Source organism: Panthera tigris, chromosome B4, assembly GCF_018350195.1.
Source record: "Panthera tigris isolate Pti1 chromosome B4, P.tigris_Pti1_mat1.1, whole genome shotgun sequence".
Lineage (NCBI taxonomy): Eukaryota > Metazoa > Chordata > Mammalia > Carnivora > Felidae > Panthera > Panthera tigris.
In genome coordinates, this window is record NC_056666.1 from 125,096,864 (window position 1) to 125,115,965 (window position 19,102).

The 19,102-nt window shown below is 44.7% G+C and overlaps 1 protein-coding gene across 6 annotated transcripts in view; it reads left to right on the plus strand.

Moving 5' to 3' along the window:
* RFX4 (regulatory factor X4) overlaps window positions 1–19,102 on the plus strand; it is a 143,459-nt gene that overhangs the window by 59,538 nt on the left and 64,819 nt on the right. For 4 of the 6 annotated variants that reach the window (XM_042993088.1, XM_042993089.1, XM_042993090.1 and 1 more), the window contains 4 exons: window positions 1,377–1,438; window positions 5,884–6,097; window positions 7,441–7,518; window positions 13,845–14,008. In XM_042993088.1, the coding sequence (XP_042849022.1) occupies window positions 1,377–1,438; window positions 5,884–6,097; window positions 7,441–7,518; window positions 13,845–14,008 (518 nt within the window). Of the gene's footprint in view, window positions 1–1,376; window positions 1,439–3,829; window positions 4,020–5,883; window positions 6,098–7,440; window positions 7,519–13,844; window positions 14,009–19,102 lie in introns of those variants that run through there. The other 2 variants (XM_042993093.1, XM_042993094.1) reach the window with 2 other exon arrangements.

The window sequence follows — 19,102 nt, forward strand, 5'->3', positions numbered from 1 at the left end:
TGCGCGTGGGGTCTCCCTGACCGTGCCTGCCCGCGTGGTGCTGTTCTAAAAGGGGAGGGAAGCTGGAAGAATTTTCTGGGACTTCAGAAGTGGTCCGTGGAAGTAAAAAGGAATGAATGATCAGGACAGTCAGTGGTAATAATGGGTAACGTTTATTGAGGCCTTACTAAGTGCAAGGCATTGTTGCAAATTACCCACATATGTTTACTTACAGATTTTACAAGAATTCTCTAAGGTAGGGCTTATCGTACCTATTTTACAAATGAAGAAACTGAGCCATTTGAATGCCTAAATAAGGGTCCCCAGCTAACAAATGGCTAAGTTGGGATCTGTCTAATCCAGGGAGCCGAGTTCCAAAGCCCTCACACGGAACCCCTGCATTATCCTGCCTATCCACAAACATCATCTCTGCAAACACCAAGGATGAGGCCTGTTGGTTGTGTCTTTATTTGGCAGATGGCCTCTCCTCCCAGGTTGCTTGCAAATCCATATGAATATCCTGGGCAACACTGCAGAAGAGTCAAGGATATACCCTTGGGGCAGAGGTCGGGCTTCATTCCTCCACTCAGCAGCATGGTTTGAGCTCCTCACCTGGGCCAAGCCCTGGGCCAGGTGCCTGTTCCCAAGGAGCTTATGCTGAGGTGGGGGAGACATCAAATAGGCACGCAGAGAGTAAGTGAACAAGGTAATTTCAGAGAGTGCGGAGTGAGAAGAAGACCATGCAAAGCAGGGCCACGGGATGATAAAAGATTGCTTGTGTTACTCCTGCTGGCTCGTTAGAGGAGGCCTCTGGGCAGAGGCCTGGATGTTGTAAGAAAAGGAGCCTGTCCTGTGAGGATGTGATGAAGTTGCACTCCTGGCAGAGGGAGCTGCCCTACAAAGGCCCCAGTGGGTAGTGAGTCTCGTGTGTCTCAGGAATAGTAAAAAAGAAAAAGAAAAAAAAAAGCCAGCGTGGCTGGAGTCTGGTGAGTAAGGGTGAGTCATAGGAGATGAAGGCCAGGAGGTAAGAGCAGGGACTCGTTAAAGAGACTGAGGGTGGGTCTTTGTCCCAGGCGCGATGGAGTGCATTGGAAGGCTCTAAGCAGGGCGGTGACATGTTCTGGATCAGCCAGTACTCCCCCTACATTGTGAGTGGGGGGGGGGGGGAGCACAGAGCAGCCAAGTGAGACCCTTTCAGAGTACAGGGTCTCACAGTTACTCCAGTGCTCCTCTCCCAGCTCCCCAACGCCCGTATCCTCTCCAGGGTCCCGATGGGCTCTTGATAGGTTATTGCAATCAAGGACACATGCGTTCCCCCTTAGGATTGCTGTTTGTAAAATCAGTCGCTGTGCTCCCCGCTTTCCCCACGGGTAACCGGTTCTTGTGTTGACTTACAGATCATAAGGCAGCAGTTTCCTCAGTTGACCACCAGAAGACTCGGGACCCGAGGACAGTCCAAGTAAGCACCGGCAGCCATTGTGCCTGCAGAACGCACGTCTCTGAGTCAGGCTCGGGCCCCAGGCCTTTGATCCTGAGCTCAGTTCACAGGCCCGGCAGGAAGTCTGTGCCTGGCACGAAGAGCTTTAGACAACAGGCCCCCCTCTCCCAGGACGCCCAAGAGAGGGGCTGCCCGAAACCCAGAGCCATCTGGCCCAGCTGTTTTAAGGAATCCAACTTAGTGCCACCCTGCCTTTAGATGTGTTTGTCAAATGGTCCAGGGCATCACTTAAAAGAGCACTTTGTGGCTTCTTGGACAATTTCCAGGTTACTTGAATTGTTTCACTGAACGAATTCTCTGCTCTGATAGTATCCATTCGGCAGAGAAGCAACCTGTACCAGTCCCCGCAGGGGAGATGGGACAGAGAGGTCCAGCCATGCCCTGGTACACAGGGCGCAGTGCCTCCCAGCCATCAGTTTTTGGGAACCGACCAACCCATCCTTGCTTCACATTTTGTGTGTCGGATGTGCGGCATGAGGTGTAGGTCACCTGCCCTCACGGAGCATATGCTCTGGTGGGGAAGACAGATCAAAAAGAGATAATCAGATTGTGTCAAAGAGGCTTGTTGTAGAGTAACAGGAGGGTAGCCTAGTTTAGAGAGGGTAGCCTGGGAAGTCCTTCCTGGAGGAGTCCTGAAAAGTGAGAAGGATGCGTGGACCCCTTCTCTTAGGTGTGAATTGGTGGGAAGGGAATCTCTGCCTTCGCAGCACAGGACTTATAAGACTTGCCTCAAGGGATATTTCAAAAGTTGCTGGACGTTAACAGGTGTTCCATGGAAAAGGTCTGTTGGCCACGTAAGTTTGGGAAACACTGAGTTCAACAGGTTCCTTCGTGCAGGACTTTTCAGAACCTTTATTATGTTGATTACTTGGTGACTCCACTAGAGGGTGCCTTATCATGCAGCATTTCTAAACATTTTGACCATGTTGAGTAGCAGATCGGCACATACTGACTTAAAAAAACACCGACACTTAAACAACCATATAGAACTAGTAACACTTGAAACTGAGGGTACTTCAAAAGCAGCGTGTTCCATACTGTCACCTCACTCCCCCCCTGCTCCTGCCATCTCTGGGCAGCATTCTTTTTGTTTGTTTGTTTATTTATTTATTTTGAATGGGGGGAGGGACGGACAGAGAGGGAGAGAGAGAATCCAGCTGGCTTGAGTTGTCAGCACAGAGCCTGACATAGGGCTCCATTACGAACTGTGAGATCGTGACCTGAGCTGAAATCAAGTCGGATGTTCGACTGGTAGAGCCAACCCGGTGCCCACCCTGCGCAGCATTCTTATTCTCCGAGGGTGGATTTAACTTTGGAGTCAAGTTAGGTAAAGAAAGTGGGTGATCATACTGGGAGAAACCCTTTTTGGTAAAGCTCTGAAAATAGGACTGTGTGTGTATGTGTGTGGCTCAGAAGCTCTGGGGGCAATTTTCAAAGAGATTTACAGAAAATTTTGAGCAGGGGACATTTTGGAATAAATTTCTAATAATTTTCCAAGGCGACTGACTGCTCTGAAGAATAAATCTCATCCATAAAGAAAAATTCCAGTTTCTAAAATTTAAAACTTAAAAATGAGGTGTCAGTCTTGTGAAGAGTATAGAGTACAAAACCAGATGCCCCCTTACTTATTTGCTGGTAAGCATGTGGCTGGTACGCAAGGGGCAGTTCAGTCCAGAGATTAAGTGGGTGGTTGGAAGAATGGGGCAAGTCTTTGAAGAGATACGTTGTTGCCCATCTCTAAGGAGAGTAGAAATAGACTGTAGAAATAGATACATAGTAGAGACAGTGAAGAAAGATAATAAAGATAGAAGGGCTTCCTAACCTACAGAAACTTGGAGAAAGTTTCCCTCTGTCTACATGTGAGAGCCTGTTTTTATTTATTTTTTGTTGTTTTTGTTTTTGTCTTCTTTAACCCAGAAGTTAACGAATTGGGCGGTATCTTCCTTAAAAATTTGGTGGTGTCAAATTGATAGCTCAGTAAGGAACCAGTGCAAAGGTAACAAGAAGGTTTAGTGTCCAACTTGGCCTTCTAGAGAAAATCCCTCGGCACTTTTACCTGGACAGAATCAATCAGGGTGACCGTGGAGTGTGTTGACATGTCTATAGAACTGAAATAGAAAAACCGAGAAGTGATCAGAGCAATAGCTTGGCTGCAGTTGCTGATTTCAGCAACACACGCTGGGGAAAATCAAGAAGTGGTATGATCTGAATGTGTTGTCACTACCTTGATCTTAAGAGATTATAAAGGGGGAACTTTGTTAAGGTTAGGGAGGCGTGTCCTAACTGCCCGGCCCCCTGGAGAGCCCGGAACCTTCCCCTCCCCCGCCCAGACGGTGGCTCTCTGGGAGGCAGTTATGACAGTTGGGAAGTAGAAGGTGCAGAAGACAGAGAGCAGCTCAACACAAAGAAGAACTTTCTGATCACGGTCCCGACCCAAGATGAACAGGGCTGCCTTCGGAGGGCCTGAGTTCTTCGTCCCAGGAGGCATTCAGATGGAGGCGAGATGCCCACTAAGCAGAAATATCACCGAATGGTATCAGGAGTAAGGGGGGTGGGGAGAAGGGGAGGCTATGTGTGCTCATCTCCCCTCCCCGGGAAGCCTCTTCCATAACTCAGAATGCACCAGCAACCACATCTCCACAAGCAGAAATGAGTAATTGATGTGTTGTACAGAGTTTCTGAAAGCGAGGACCATGAGTTACTTATTAGCGTTGCGGTGCAGAAATCTAGACTAGAAATCTATGTCTAGAAATCTAGACATACTAAATCAGAATCTTCGGGGGTGGAGCCCAGGAGTCTGTCTTTTAATGTTTTGTCGGTGATTCTTATTAGTAGTAAAGTTTGAGAATCACTGGCTTAGTGGTTAGCGCACTTCAGAGATTCAAATCCTGTGTCCACTCACTGCGTGATCATGGGCGTGTGACTTAAATTCCCTGGTCCTTAGTTTCCTAATCTGCAAAATGGGGATAATACTTAATTCCAGCTTTACAGGGGCTTTGTGGGATTGAATAAGGTAATATGTGTAAAGCACTTTGCACCATGTTAGTTGCTATGAAGAGCATTGATTTACAAGAGTAGAGAATGACACCGACTGGGGATCATAGAGCCACAATGTATGCAGACGCTCAGCCTAACGGGCTTGTCAATCTTAAACTGATGTGCATCTGCGTTAGCTTGTGGTGCTTGTGTTGGTGCTGATTCTTGGGCCCCACTCCCACCTTCTGAATCAGCAGGTGTAGGAAGGGGGGGCCTAGGAATCTGTATTTTTATTATGCTCCATAAGTGACTCTGACGTACCTCCCAAGTCTGTAACAGCAGTCCTGCAGTGTTTTCTGTTAGGGCAGCGGAGTGGCTTTGTGGTCAGACCCGTCTTTTTTTTTTTTTTTAATTTTTATTTGCATTTATTTATTTTTGAGAGACAGAGAGCACAAGTGGGGAGGGGCAGAGAGAGAAGGAGACAGAATCCGAAGCAGGCTCCAGGCTCTGAGCTGTCAGCACAGAGCCCAACGTGGGGCTCGAACTCACAAACCGTGAGATCATGGCCTGAGCTGAAGTTGGATGCTCAACCAGCTGAGCCACCCAGGCGCCCCAGACAGACCCGTCTTGAAGAACCTCTTCCCAACAGCTGGATGACAGAGAGCAAATTACTCTCAGGCTTTCTTGCTCTCCATTTTCTCATCTGTAGAAAGACTGTAGTAATCCCTATTGCAGAGTATTATGTTACAAATTAAAGTAGGTAAAGTAGTTTGCAAAGTGCCTAGTATGTAGCAAGTGCTCAGTAGCTTGTAGCTAGCATCCAAACAAAATGTGCCTTCCATCCCTCATTAGTCTCTATTGAAACCGTTGCTGTTATTAAGCCCATTTGAGTTAATAAAAAGTTTCAGTCTTTTACATTCAGTGCCAACTAAGATACTGAGTCTATCTTTTTAAAGAGATGGTTCTTTGAGGCTACCATTTATTGATTAAGAAAACATGGGCCAAATGAATTTTTGTTGGTGGTACAGTTAGCAGTTGCAAACACACCCTTTTTCCTGGGTCTCCACAGAAAAGGACACTCAGGTTCTGAACTTCTGGGATCACATTTGGGGCTAGATATAAGAGATTAAATATAAATGGAAATTTTTTTTCACCCCCTTTCTGCTTTGCAAAGTATTTGACTTAACATTTTCTGTAGGAGGCAATTTTGGTTATTTTTACCTGCCTGATTGATGGCTGCAACATGGAACTTTGGTTTAATTCTAGATTTCTGAGATGTCAAGTCTCACAGGAGAATTAACTCTTCTAGCCCAGGGAGGATAGGCCCAGCCATTCTGGTCTTGGGTACCCCTGCCCAGGAAACTCCACCTGATAACAGTACATGTGGGTGTCTCTCTCTCTCTCTCTCTCTCTCTCTCTCTCTGGCCCAGGTACCATTACTATGGCATCGCGGTGAAGGAAAGCTCCCAGTATTATGATGTGATGTATTCCAAGAAAGGAGCCGCTTGGGTGAGCGAGACGGGCAAGAAAGAAGTGAGCAAACAGACGGTGGCATATTCACCCCGGTCCAAACTTGGAACGTTGCTGCCAGAGTTTCCAAATGTCAAAGATCTAAATCTGCCAGCCAGTCTGCCTGAGGAGAAGGTGACCACGTCTGAGGTGTTGCTGGGAGTGGGTGGCCCCCCTTTCTCTCTTCTCTCGCACAACGCACACAACCCCTCTCCCTCTCTTTTTCTCTCTCAGTGCAAAATGGTGAGTTTAAAAATGTAAAGATAGAAATCCGAGTAAAATGTGGATTTTAGTTAACGACAAGCCGGCTCCACGCTGACACCAGTAAGCCCGATGTGGGGCTCAAACTCACAAACCGCGAGCTCATGGCCTGAGCCAAAGTCAGATGCTTAACCCATTGAGCCACCCAGGCACCCTGATTGTTATTTTATAGGATAAAGTTTATTTTCCCATGTGCTACAGAGGATGTGGTGAAACCTTAGTGCGATAGACAAAGAAATCTTTATAGGTACAGGGAATCAGATAGTTTGGGTCAAAGGGTATTTGCAGGAAATTCTGACCTACATCTCTAAGGCACCTATCTAGATGCAGCCCAGTGCAGCAGGAGGTGTTGAGCTCCCACTGTCTGCATATCACCCTGGGAGCTGGGAGCTGGGAGGCAGCGGGAACAGAGAGAGGTGTCCTGCTCCTAGCAATCTCACAGCCAAGTGGGGAGACGGATGCTTATGTCATAAGCAAACTAAGTTTACACAAAAATGAATGCATGTCTGTGTTCTGAAGCAAAAAGATTATCTGTAAATAATGCTTTAAATCTAAGAACCAGTAAATACTTTTTTTTCTCAAAGTTGCTTTCTCGCCCCCTCTCCCCCCCCGCCCCCGCCCCTGTCAACAAACTTGCTATACTATAGCTTTAAAATTCTTGGATAAATGGAGCTGGAGATGAAGTTCTTTTCCTGGACAGACTCCAGGAAATTTCTGAATGTCTTTTTGTGATTTTTGGCAAACACCTCTTCTTACAAGTACACACTGGGTTTTAACTTTTCCGTGTCTTAGCTGATGAGGAGAATTTCATTAATATGCCCCGCTGAACTCTACTATGTGCCAGGCGCTGTGCAAAGTGCTGGATACAGGAGGCTGAACAACATGCCATTTCTAATTTTCCCAGAGCCCATAGTCTCAGAGGTGAAGAATGGGGGAGAGAGAAACCTGTGCTTTCCACCATACCAAAGGGCAGGTGCTCCAATGGAGAAATGACGTGCGGGTGCCATGGGAGCACAGAGGAGGGAGCCCAGGGTCAGAGAGCACCACTGGTGACAGCGAGACTTACCTGGGTCTTCCAGGATGAGTGGGTGTGAAGTGAATTTCATCTCCTCAACAGGGAATAAGTGACTTGAAAACTGAAATTCCAAAGGCACAGTAATGTGTATTAATTATGCTTTTGTTGTTGATCCTCTCCCTCCCTCCCCCACTCCCCACAGGTTTCTACCTTTATTATGATGTACAGAACGCACTGTCAGAGAATACTGGACACTGTAATAAGAGCCAACTTCGATGAGGTAGGTCAACAAGCGTTGAGCTGTGGATACTCTGCATTAAAATATTATAGGAGCCGTAGCTCCTACTGGGTGCCAGACCTTGGGGAAAACCCCTGATGTGCGTGAGCACCCGTAATCTTTACAGTGATCCTAGGAAGCAGGCTCTGTTGTTAGCCCATTCTGCAGACCTGCTACGAGAACAGGCAGTTGTCCTTGATCGAGCCAGCGAACTGCATCCTGTCCCGCTGGCCAACGAGGAAGACAGTTTGCAGGGATAGCATACGCCTCGTGTTGGAGATTTAGAGAAACTGAGGGAAGGCTTTCCTGTATTTTGGATTTGATCTTTTCCTGAGGCCCCATTTGATTTTTATTTTAAAATATTACAGTTAAAGAACGGAGAGGGGAAACAAGAAGGGATGAAGTAGCAGTTACGTCACCAGAGAGACAGTAAAATCTTCTTGCCTAAAATGCCATCCAAAAGAGCCTTCCTGAGGGCTGGCAAGAAGCCACATGCTTCACCCCATAAACCTGAGGGCTTTCTGTTTACAGAAAATGCTTTCAGGCCAAAAAAAAACAAAAAACAAAAAAACACAAAACCACATCCTGGCATAGGTTGTGACATTGACTTTGAGAGAGGACAGTGCAGGCTACAGAGGGGCTATAAAAAACCAGCAGCTATTGGTGGAAAAGATCCCAGAGGTTCCCCAGTGTGTGTTTCGGGGGTGTGCACTGTGGGAGACGGAAGGGTAAGAAATGACGTAAGGCACAAAATGCTCTCTCCCCCATCTTCCTCTGCCTTTTCGCCTCTGTGTCTCACAGCAGCGAACGTTTATCGAGCACCCCGCTTACTTGAGTTGACTCACGGGCTGTTCCCTCAGTCACCTGGGCAGTGGTGGTCCGGTCTCCTGCGTGCCGGCACTCGGCCCCCACACAGAGCTCCAGAAGAGATAGCGGTGTGCTGGTGGAGAAGTGCCATCCTTCCTGCTCGTGGCTTTTATTCCCGAGATTGTTCAAATCTCCCAATTCCTTCAGCAACCATTTAAGTAGATTTTTTTTTTTTAGAAAGAAAGAAATATCACTGCTTTCCCTCATGTTGTGGTTTGGCTATGTCTTATAATCCCAGAGATCACTGACATGAGGCCAAATGAAGGTTCATGCTCAGTGAAGACAACGCTGGCTTCTGTAACAAATAACACCAAGTCTTAATACGTTAGAAGTTTATTTCTCGTTGATGTCACAACCCATTGTGGGTGCTCACAGCGGGGAGGCTGGTTGCTGGGGGTTGTTCAGGGACCCAGGCTCCTTCCACCTTGTGGCCATACCCTGCCCTAGAGCCTTGGTGTCCTCTTTGTTCAGCTGACGGATGGGGAAGAGGAATACCGGGAAGACTACCCCCTTCTTAACCTTGCCAGCCCAGAAATAAAACATATCACTTTGCCCATATTCCATTGGCAAGAGCTGGTCGCATGGCCCCACCTTGATGCAAGGGTATCTGCTCCCTCACCAGGTAGCAGTTTACTACCACAGAAAAGGAGCTCTGAGCTCTCGTGGCCAGCTGTCCCTCTCCACCACAAATACTAAGCACAGAACTAGTGGCAGTCCTCCCTTACATTCATACGTACTTTATCCATCTCACAACTCAATCTCATCGTCTCATTATACTTAATTCCATTCATGAATCCCAACACATCAGGTATCTAATGGTACCACCCACTGCCATAGGTCTCAAGAATGGGGTGAGAAGTAAGACACAGCCTGGGGGTGGGGGTGGTGGTGGTGGTGGTGGGAGAAATGCACACCAGGAATTAGGATGCAGAATATATGGTGAGGGCTGAGCACTCCTGTGGGGAAAGTGCCAGACTCGGAGTGCAGGCTTTGCCATCAAAGCCTATATTGTTTGTTCTAGAGATAAAGATAAAAATATCATCCCTGCCTAATTCATAGGATTATTAGGAGGAGGAGGAGATGAGACAATGCCTAGCAAAAGCCCTTTGTAAACTATAAAAGGTCCTACAAATGCTTGCTGTTATCGTGTATGTCAACCAGAGAGTTAAAAGACCTGCTCAAGGTCACACAGTTGGTTACGGCCAAAGTCATGGCTGCAACTTGTGTCACCTGACACCAGTAGTCTAATATTCTTTCCACTCCCTTGGCAGGGATATTTGGTGGCTGTTTTTAAAATGGCTAATCAAGATGCGGTTCATTCTACCCAACCACAAAAGAATGAAGGGGGATATTTTCCCTTTGAGGGGCATGGCTTTCTCTCACAGCTGAGAAAAGTCATGAGTAAATGGATGCATGGTGGGTGCATCTGGTAGACCTTGGCATTGTAGTTTGTTTCCAGTCTTCACGATCTTTAAGGGTTGAGATTGTAACTAATGCTGGTATCCCATTCTTAAATTACCTTCCTTATTTGCTGGTGCATTGTCTCCTACCATCACAGTGTAAGCCTTTGAGGGCAGGGACCTTGTCTGGCTTGTTTACTACACTATCCATGTAAGCCATACTCTTAAGGTCCCAGTAAATATTTATTGGGTGGATGAGTGTATGGAAGGTTGGGGTGGGTGGGTGGGTAGGTGGATGGGTGGATGGATGGATGGATGCATGGATGGATGGATGGATGTAAAGATATCATAGACTTGTAGCATTGTCAAGAGAGTACAGAGAGCCCCGGTCTGCGTGTAGGGGACTCCCTGCAAAGCGTTTTCCAGACTGCATTGCAAGAAGAGCTGTAAAGTCAGATAGTCTTGTGTTTGAGTCCCAAATCCACCACTTACCAGCCTGTGACCTTGAGCAAGGTACTTAACCCTTCTGAGCCTCAATTTCTTTTGCTATAAAATGGAGACAATAATTATAGCTATGTAAGAATTCATGTAAGGTTCTGATCTTAAAATCAGAGCATAATAAATAGTAGGTATTTTGGTGACTAGTGTTTTGTTGAGATCCTTTCAATGCTGTAGCAATTAAGTGCCCCTGATCGGAAGCTATCAGATGTGTTTCCACAAGCTGCCAATATATTCATAATGAAGTAAATATGGATATGGAAAAGAAATAGAAAATTTACATGGCTATTCTTAAGAATACCTTAAGGAAATCATCTCCTTATGTGTCACTGAGACAAGAGAGAAAGGGCTGAGAGTTCGGGGGGCTGAGGCAGATAATCCAGGAAACTTTAGATAATGCTATTCCATCATTTGCCTCTGATGATTTCACCACTTAGGCTTACCAGGAGTAAGAAAACCTTCTCCCTTTTGGCTGATAATGAGTTTCCATTTGTTAGATGCCTACCCACTGCCATGCATTTCTCCTCAGCGACTTTATTGCATCCTAGTACGGGGTAGACCTCATTGTCTCCGTTTCATAACAGCTGATAGCTCTCACATGTATATATTTAGGCCTGAGCTCCAGATTCAGTTGACTTGACATCCAACCTAACATGGTCAAATCAGAGCTCTAATTTTCCACCTGAGTTTGTTTTTCCCATCTCAGACTGCCACCACCACCCATCTGATTGCTCAAGTCATGAGGCTTGATGCTTCTCTTTCCCTTGCCCTTCATATCCAGTCCCTTGGGAGGTCCCACCAGCCCCACCTCCTGCTAGAACGCCATGTCTGTCCATTTCACACCCAACTACCAAGTCCCTGCTCTTGAGCTTTCCACTCTTCTCCCTCCTTCCTTTTCCTTCCCACTCCAAGGAACCAATACCTTTGGACGTTAAATAGCCTGAAATGTGGAGAGTAGAAAGGGAGGTCAAAACTGGCTAACACCCCCCGCCCCTCTCAAAAGGCTGCTCAGGAGACTGAGGACCGATCAGGGCTCCCTATGCAACTTGAGCAGGCTTGAAACAGACAGATGCCTGCTAAAGACTGATTTTCCACAGCTTTGTTTTAACCTACACAGCTGCTGATCTTTTCCAGAATTTCTGTTTGAAATTGACTGCTCACATATAAAAAAGGAGTTGGGCTGCATGCACAGAGAGCTAAGAAAGACAAATGAATTCAGAATCTACCAAATCGTAGGAATCAACTGGGCAGAGCTTCTTAGGTAGTGTTGGAAGGGCAGGCAGGAAGGTCCAGAACTCGGCCTGAGGATGATGCTCAGGGACAAGCTGGGATCAGGGAATAGTAGTCCTGGAGAGAGAAAACACCTTTTCCAAGAGGCCTGGCCACCTCCTAGCTAAGGCCAAAAGAGGAGTCAACCACCAGGTGTCCCAACGATAGATGAGCAGAGCCACAGTGGGAATCCTGGCTGGGTGACACTTAGACAAGGGGTCATAACTGCTTCAGGCAGTCCATGGATTTCTTGGGCCTGGTAGTGGTAGTGTCTCCATGATGCAATAACAACCACCACCACTACCCTTTATTAAGTATCTGCTGTGTGCCAAGCACTAAAATAAGTACTTTTGGGGGAATCTTTACCAAAACCTATGCAGTAAATACTACTTTTATTATAATTTCACAGGTAAGGAAGCTTAGCTATCTCTGAACTTGGAGATATTACTATACCGCTGGTTGGTAGTGGAGCCAGAGTTGGAACTCTGGAAGATAGTCTTCACTCATCTGGATTTTCTGTTTTGATTTTTGATCTGGCTGAATACTTTGCAGTATTTTCACTATTGCAGAATAAATGGAACTGTGACTTAGTTGCACAGTTTACAAACCTGAGGTTCATTCACCACTTTGATCATGGTTTTGATCATCAACCACCATTTGCCCCCTAGGGAGTCAGGGGGTATGCTTTTCACCCCAATTCTTATCCCCCAAGCCTCCCACCATCCAGCGCAGGCTGTGAATGTCAGGGAAGGCCTGCCCAGACGAGGTGGAGCTCAGGTCACCAGGCTGGAGTCTGAGGTCGCCTGATCAGAGGAAAGCAAGACCCCAGTCCTGAGAGGGGCCTGAAGGACACCGCAAGCCACCAGGGCCAGGGCAGGAAGCTGGGGGGTGAGCAGCAGTCCAAGGATAGAGATGGGTTTCAGGAGTGGAGAAGAAGGCCAGTAACCATGAGAGGAACAAACTAGCCACGAGACAGATTGGCGGAAAGACTGAGGCAGATGGGGGCTCCACCTCATCCATTCCCTCCCTTGCTGTCTGGATTCGGACAAATAAGTTAATATCTCTGCCAAATGGAAGTAAGGATTCTCAGCCGTGGTAGAATTACAAGTGCTAAGTGAGAGAACCAGTACAAAGTACCAGGCATATAGTAGTCACAAATAAATAAAGCCAATGCCTGGCGTAACACCACCTCCAAAGTGTTAGACTAAATTGTCTTTTGCGTTGAATCAGGGGTGGATAGGGAACCAGGAATGTGGATAAATGCTACCTGTGGGGGTTCGAGAGTCCCCATCCATGGGAGAAAGAAGGACACGTGGTCCAGGAACCAAGTCGAGCCTACGAGCATTCACAAAAATTCAGTAATTTGTCCCCTGTCTTCAAGACGAGCCGCTCCCCAGTGTTAGTTAAACTCCAGGTATTTTTAATGTTATCATATACAGCAGTTAACCATCTTTGCTGTTTTCCCTTCACTTCCCTTCTCTTGTCCCACACCTCAGGCCCCCCTGCCCTGCTCTCTCCCTGGTGTCCATCTCACATAGTAAAAGACGGACGTATACAGGCCACCGAAGAGTTCTCTGCCTTAGACATTGACTCTGCCGCTTGCTCACCCAACAGCACAGCTGCAGCTCCTGCTGTCATCAAGTTAATAATGCACTCTTGAGTGCCTACTGTATTTCCATTCTGTACTAGTGTTTGGGGTTGGGTGCCCACGTAGCTTACTGCTCACATACCACCATCTAGCATCCCATAGTGGCAGCTACCGGCCAGGGCTCTTTGGGGAAGTGGAGGAATTTGGAGAGGAAGAGGCTCCAGCATTTTATTCCATTTTTAGTGCACACATTTGAATCGGGAGTCTTGTTTGTGGCACCCATTTTCCTCCCTCCCAGATACATTCCTTTTACCAGCAATCCCACATCATCTCCTTCTTTCTGAGAACCCCCAGAGGTCACCAACTGGCCCAAAGAATAGTGAGTACAGTGCTCTGAGCTCATTAAGAACAATATCCCTTTAACTTTTCCTAGACCATGGTGAGCATGAAGGGGTTGATGGGTTATTGTACTGTTCCTCTCTCCCAGGGCAGAGTAGCCCCCAGGCTGCCAGGCCAGGTGGTTCTGCAGCAGTGGGCACGGGACACAGGGGGACTGGGCCGGGGGTGGGGGTGGGGGGAGACTCTGGACAGGGCCTCCTGTGCCACAGCAGGGGACGCAGAGGACCCCACTGCAGACTAGTGGGGTCCCAGGCCCTGTCGGGAGAACCTTCTGTAACCTCATGATTTTTTTCTGTGGACTGATACAGGTTCAAAGTTTCCTCCTGCACTTTTGGCAAGGAATGCCGCCCCACATGCTTCCCGTGCTGGGCTCCTCCACGGTGGTGAACATCGTCGGTGTGTGTGACTCCATCCTCTACAAAGCTATCTCGGGGGTGCTGATGCCCACCGTGCTGCAGGCATTACCTGACAGGTGGGCACGCTTCTTCCCGTCTCCCCTCATGACTGGTCCACAGACTCACCGTTCCTGCCTCTCTTTCACTGAACATGATCCCTCGCTGTCCGGGGGTCTCCCTTTAAAGACCATTAACACTGGGGTCTTAAGATTTCAGTTTTATTTATAATTTTTAATGCAAATAAATATTTTAATATTTTGAACCATTTGTATGGTTCAAAATTCAAAAAGCATAGTAGAGTATATAGTGAAAAGTCTCCCTCCATAGACTCCTGTTCCCCAGGACACCCCGGGCCCCTCTATATAGCATCAAATATAGTCATTTTCTTGGGGAATGGGGTCCATCCAGATCTGCTGTGCACATACAACCAATGCATCCAACATGCTCTTTTTCACTGAAACAGAAATATACTATATTACAATGCTCTGTATAATATAGAGCAATATAATAATAGTCTTGGAGTAAAATACAGAACAGTAAAAACAGTCTGGGAGCTTATACTGGGGCTTCCAGGCCCCTCCAGATCACTCCCTACTGTGCCCCATGCTGCCTCCTGCCCTGGGGCTGGACCAAATGCAGCGCCTCTGGAAGGGCTCCTTTCCTGTGGCTTCCAGCTGGGCTCAGCCAGTGGGGAGAGTAGAGGGAGGGAGACAGATTCTGTCTCCATCCCCATGAGGTCACCTCGGGCTGGCCGTGTCCATCCATAGGCCTCTGGGGCCTTCCAGCCTACCACCAGATTCAAATTCTTCCGGAGTGCCTTGTGCTTAGGTTGGAAGTTTTTCCTTTAGACATGGGGTGGGTGAGAGCTTGCTGCTGTCTCCAATGGCAACTGTCTCCCTTCTGGGCTCCTACATGCCTGTCAACACCTGCTTGACTTGTCCCTTGTAAATAAACTCTCCGATTTTGAACGGCATCTATTTCTTGTTGGGACTGTTTGAGAACATTTCCAATCAGTCTGTAAAGAGGTTTTATTCTTTTTTATGCCTGAGTACTGTTCCACTGTACTGAATTCAGTGAGTTGTCTTCATGTTTCCAGTCTTGTTTCACTACAGATTAACACCGTGATGAATGATGTTTGAAGGACATTCTTTTTCTGGGTGGAGTGCGTTAGCTTCCCGGGGCTGTGGCAGCAAAGTAGCATAAACTGGGTGGCTTAAAACAGCAGTAAGGAATTCTCTCACAGTTTTGGAGGCCAGGAGTCTGAAATCAAGGCAGGAGTGGTTCCTTCCAGGGACTGTGAGCGAAGATCTACTCCATGCCTCTCTCCTAGCCTCTAGTGGTGGCTGGAAGTCTTGAGTGTTCCTTGGCTTATAGATGCATCCCTCCATTCTCAGCCTCCGTCTTCACATTGACTCCCACTCTTGTCTGTCTCTGTGCCTCTTATAAGGATACTTGTCATCATATTTAAGGCCCACCCAGTTGATCCAGGATCTCGTCTCAAGATCCCTAATAATCACATCTGCAAAAAAATGTCATCTTCACAGGTTCCGGGTGCACATTTGGTGGGGAGGGCACCACTTATCCCAATACGTGAACTGTGTGTGAGGAATAAATTCCCACAGGGCTGAATTTCTAGCTCAAAGGGTATGTGACTTGAAACTTTTCTCAGTGAAGTTGTAATGTGTGTTTCTCTTGTTATGAGTGAAATTGAGTATCTCTTTATATTTTAAGAGCAATTTCTATTTTCTTTCCTATGAACTCTCAGTTTTTTAATTTTTATTTTTATTTTCAAGTTAGTTAGCATACAGTGTAGTCTTAGCTTCAGGAGTAGAACCCAGTGATTCATTTCTTACATATGACACCCCGTGCTCATCCCCAAAAGTGCCCTCCTTAATGCCTGTCACCCATTTAACCCACCCCCCCGCCTCCAGCAACCCTCAGTTTGTTGTCTTTATTTAAGAGTCTCTTGTGGTTTGCCTCCCTCTCTGTTTTTATCTTTTTTTTTCCTTCCTTTCCCTTATGTTCATCTGTTGAGTTTTTTAAATTCCACATATGAATGTAATCATGTGATATCTTTCTCTGGCTTATTTCACTTAGCATAATATCCTCTAGTTCCATCTACATTGTTGCAAATGGCAAGATTCCATTCTTTTTCGTTGCCAAGTAGTATTCCACATCTTTTTTGTCCTTTCTTCAGTCTATGGACACTTGGGCTCTTTCCATAATTTGGCTATTGTTGATAGCACTGCTATAAACATTGGGGTGCATATGCCCCTTCGAATCTGCATTTTTGTATCCTTTGGATAAATTCCTAGTAGTATAGTTGCTGGGTTGTAGAGTAGTTCTATTTTTAATTTTTTGAGGAACCTCCATACTGTTTTCCAGAGTGCCTGCACCAATTTGAACTCAGTTCTTATCCTTTGATTATTTTTCTATTTGGTGGTTGATGTTTTTTCTCATTGATTTTTAGGAGCTGTTTATTTATTAGATGTAGTAACCATTTCTCTGTATTAAGAATTGCAATTTTTTTCTCATTTTGTTTTCATTCTTTGGTCTTTGCCTCACAGAAATGTAGTTATATGTATCAACCCTTGTTTTTATGGCTTCTGGATTTTGTGTCATAGTTTTTAAAGTCCTCCCCACTCCAATGATTAACTAATTTTCCCGTGGTTTATCCCACTAACTTTATGGTTTAATTTTGTACTTTTGAATTTTTGTTCAATTTGGAATTCATCCTGGTCTAGGATGTAAAATGTGGCTTTATTTTCTCCTCAGCAGCTATCCTGTTCTCCCAACACCATATGTTAATTATTCCATCTTTTCTTCATAGATTTGAGATGTCTCTTTTTTTATATAATAAATTCTGTATGTATTAAGGGCTATTTCTGGACTTCCTATCCTATGCCATTGATATTTCTATACATTCATGTCCCAGGGTCACTCTGTTTTAAGTTTTGTGTTTTTATTTTATTTTTTTAATTTAAAAAAATTTTTTTTTAACATTTATTTATTTTTGAGACAGAGACAGAGCATGAGCAGGGGAGGGTCAGAGAGAGAGGGAGACACAGAATCCGAAACAGGCTCCAGGCTCTGAGCTGTCAGCCCAGAGCCCGATGCGGGGCTCGAACTCACGGACCATGAGATCATGACCTGAGCCGAAGTGGGACGCCCAACCGACTGAGCCACCCAGGCACCACTAGTTTTGTGCTTTTTAAACATATTTAATATTTAGTAGGACTAGCTCCTCATACTTACTTTCCTTTTTAAAACCATTTTCCTATTATTATCACTTATTTTCCCGTATGAACTACTTTGCCATCAGTTTGTCTATTTCAATATATAGACATATGTAGCACTTACACATGTATTCTTATTGAGATTACATTACATTTAGAAATCAATTTAGGAAAAAGTGTATATTAATGATATTGAGAATTCCTAATGGGAAACATAGTTTGCCTTGACATTTATCCTGATCTTTAATGTTGTGACTGCAGGAGTATTGCAGATGTTTTTTCATATAAATTTTACACATTTTGAAAATTTATTCTTAGATGTTTATCTTTTTGATGCTAGTGTGAACGTGTTCTTTTCCTCCATAGCTCTTGATGGGTGGTGGGTTGTGTATATGAAAGCTACTGGTATCTGTGTGTTCTATTTTGAGCTGGCCATGTCAAGCTTATCTTGTTGTATTTATTTTTTGAGGTTCTCTTAGACTTTCCATGTTTAGAATCCTATCATCTACAAATACAGATAATTTTACCACTGTTTTTCTAATTTTTATACCTCTCATTTATTTCTCTTGTCTAGTTACATTGACTTATACCTCAAGAACATGTTGAAGTTCTCAACTTTAATGAAAATGCATGTAGTTTCTTCATTAAACATCATGTGGGCTTTTGGATTAAGACTGACGTATTTTATCCTATTAAGGAATGTCTATCTTTTTAAAATTCATTAAATATTTTATCAAGAAGCATTGTTGAATATTATCCAGTGGTTTTCATCATCTATGGAAATTACTTTTTACTCATCTCCTAATATTGAACCATTCTTGCATTCCTAGAATAAACTCCACTTACTCACTGTATATATTCTTTAATATGCTACAGGATTTTATTTGCTAATGTTTTACGTAGAGTCTCTGCATCAAAATCATAAAGTGAGATTGGTCTGCAATTTTCTTTTTGTGTTTGATCTTCATTAGTTGTTGGTATCAATGTTTTTCTTGCTTTGTGAAAGAAATATGGAAGCTTCTCTCCACCCCCTTTTTTCTCTAAGCTCTGACACACTTTAAATAGCATTGAAATGATTTGCTCTTGGAGACACACATAATTAATTCCCCTTTGAAGGCATCTGGGTGTAGTGTTTTGTGGGAGTAAATCTTTGAATTTTTCTTTTTTTTTTTTCTATAGTAATTGGTTAGTTTCAATTTTCTATCTTCTCTGAGGTAAGTTTTGTTAAATTATATCTTCCTAGAAAATGTCCACTTCTAGATCTTTAAATTTATTTGCTTGGGGTTGGGCAAAGTGAGTCTATTAGACTCATTGAGTTTCCTCTGTGTCTGTGATTATTTCTGCGTTACTATGTTTTAGGTTGTAGAGGTGTGCTTTCTGCTGCTATTTTGTGATTAAGTTACCTGTTTTGTCTTATTTTTTTCAAGGAACATACCCTTGGATATATTTATTGGTGCTATTACTCTTTATTTTTTTCCAATACATCGATTTCTTTTATTTAACTCATTTCTTTTACTTTCTTAAGCTTACTCTGTTCTTCGTGTATTCAACAAATATTTTATTGAATGCCCACTACATAGTTGTTTTATCAGTGACCAAAAACAACTGACAAAAAAAATAGATGCTGATTTACTTACTTTCTTTCATTCTTGTTTAATAACATAGATATTTCAGGGTTAGGTCTTTCTTTGAGCACTGTTTTACCTGTATCCCATAGTTTTCGAGACGTAATATTTTAACGTCATTATTTTCTAGGTATTTTGCAACTTTGGATTGGAGTTCCTCTATGTCCTAAGAACTTTAAAAGAGGACTTTAAAACTTCCAATTGTTAGGAGCTATTACCTTCTACTTATGCTATTCATTTTAGCCTTTATTGAGTAGGGATTGTTTTCTGAACTGTTTCTTCTTTTGAGGTTTTATTTGTTGTCTAATAT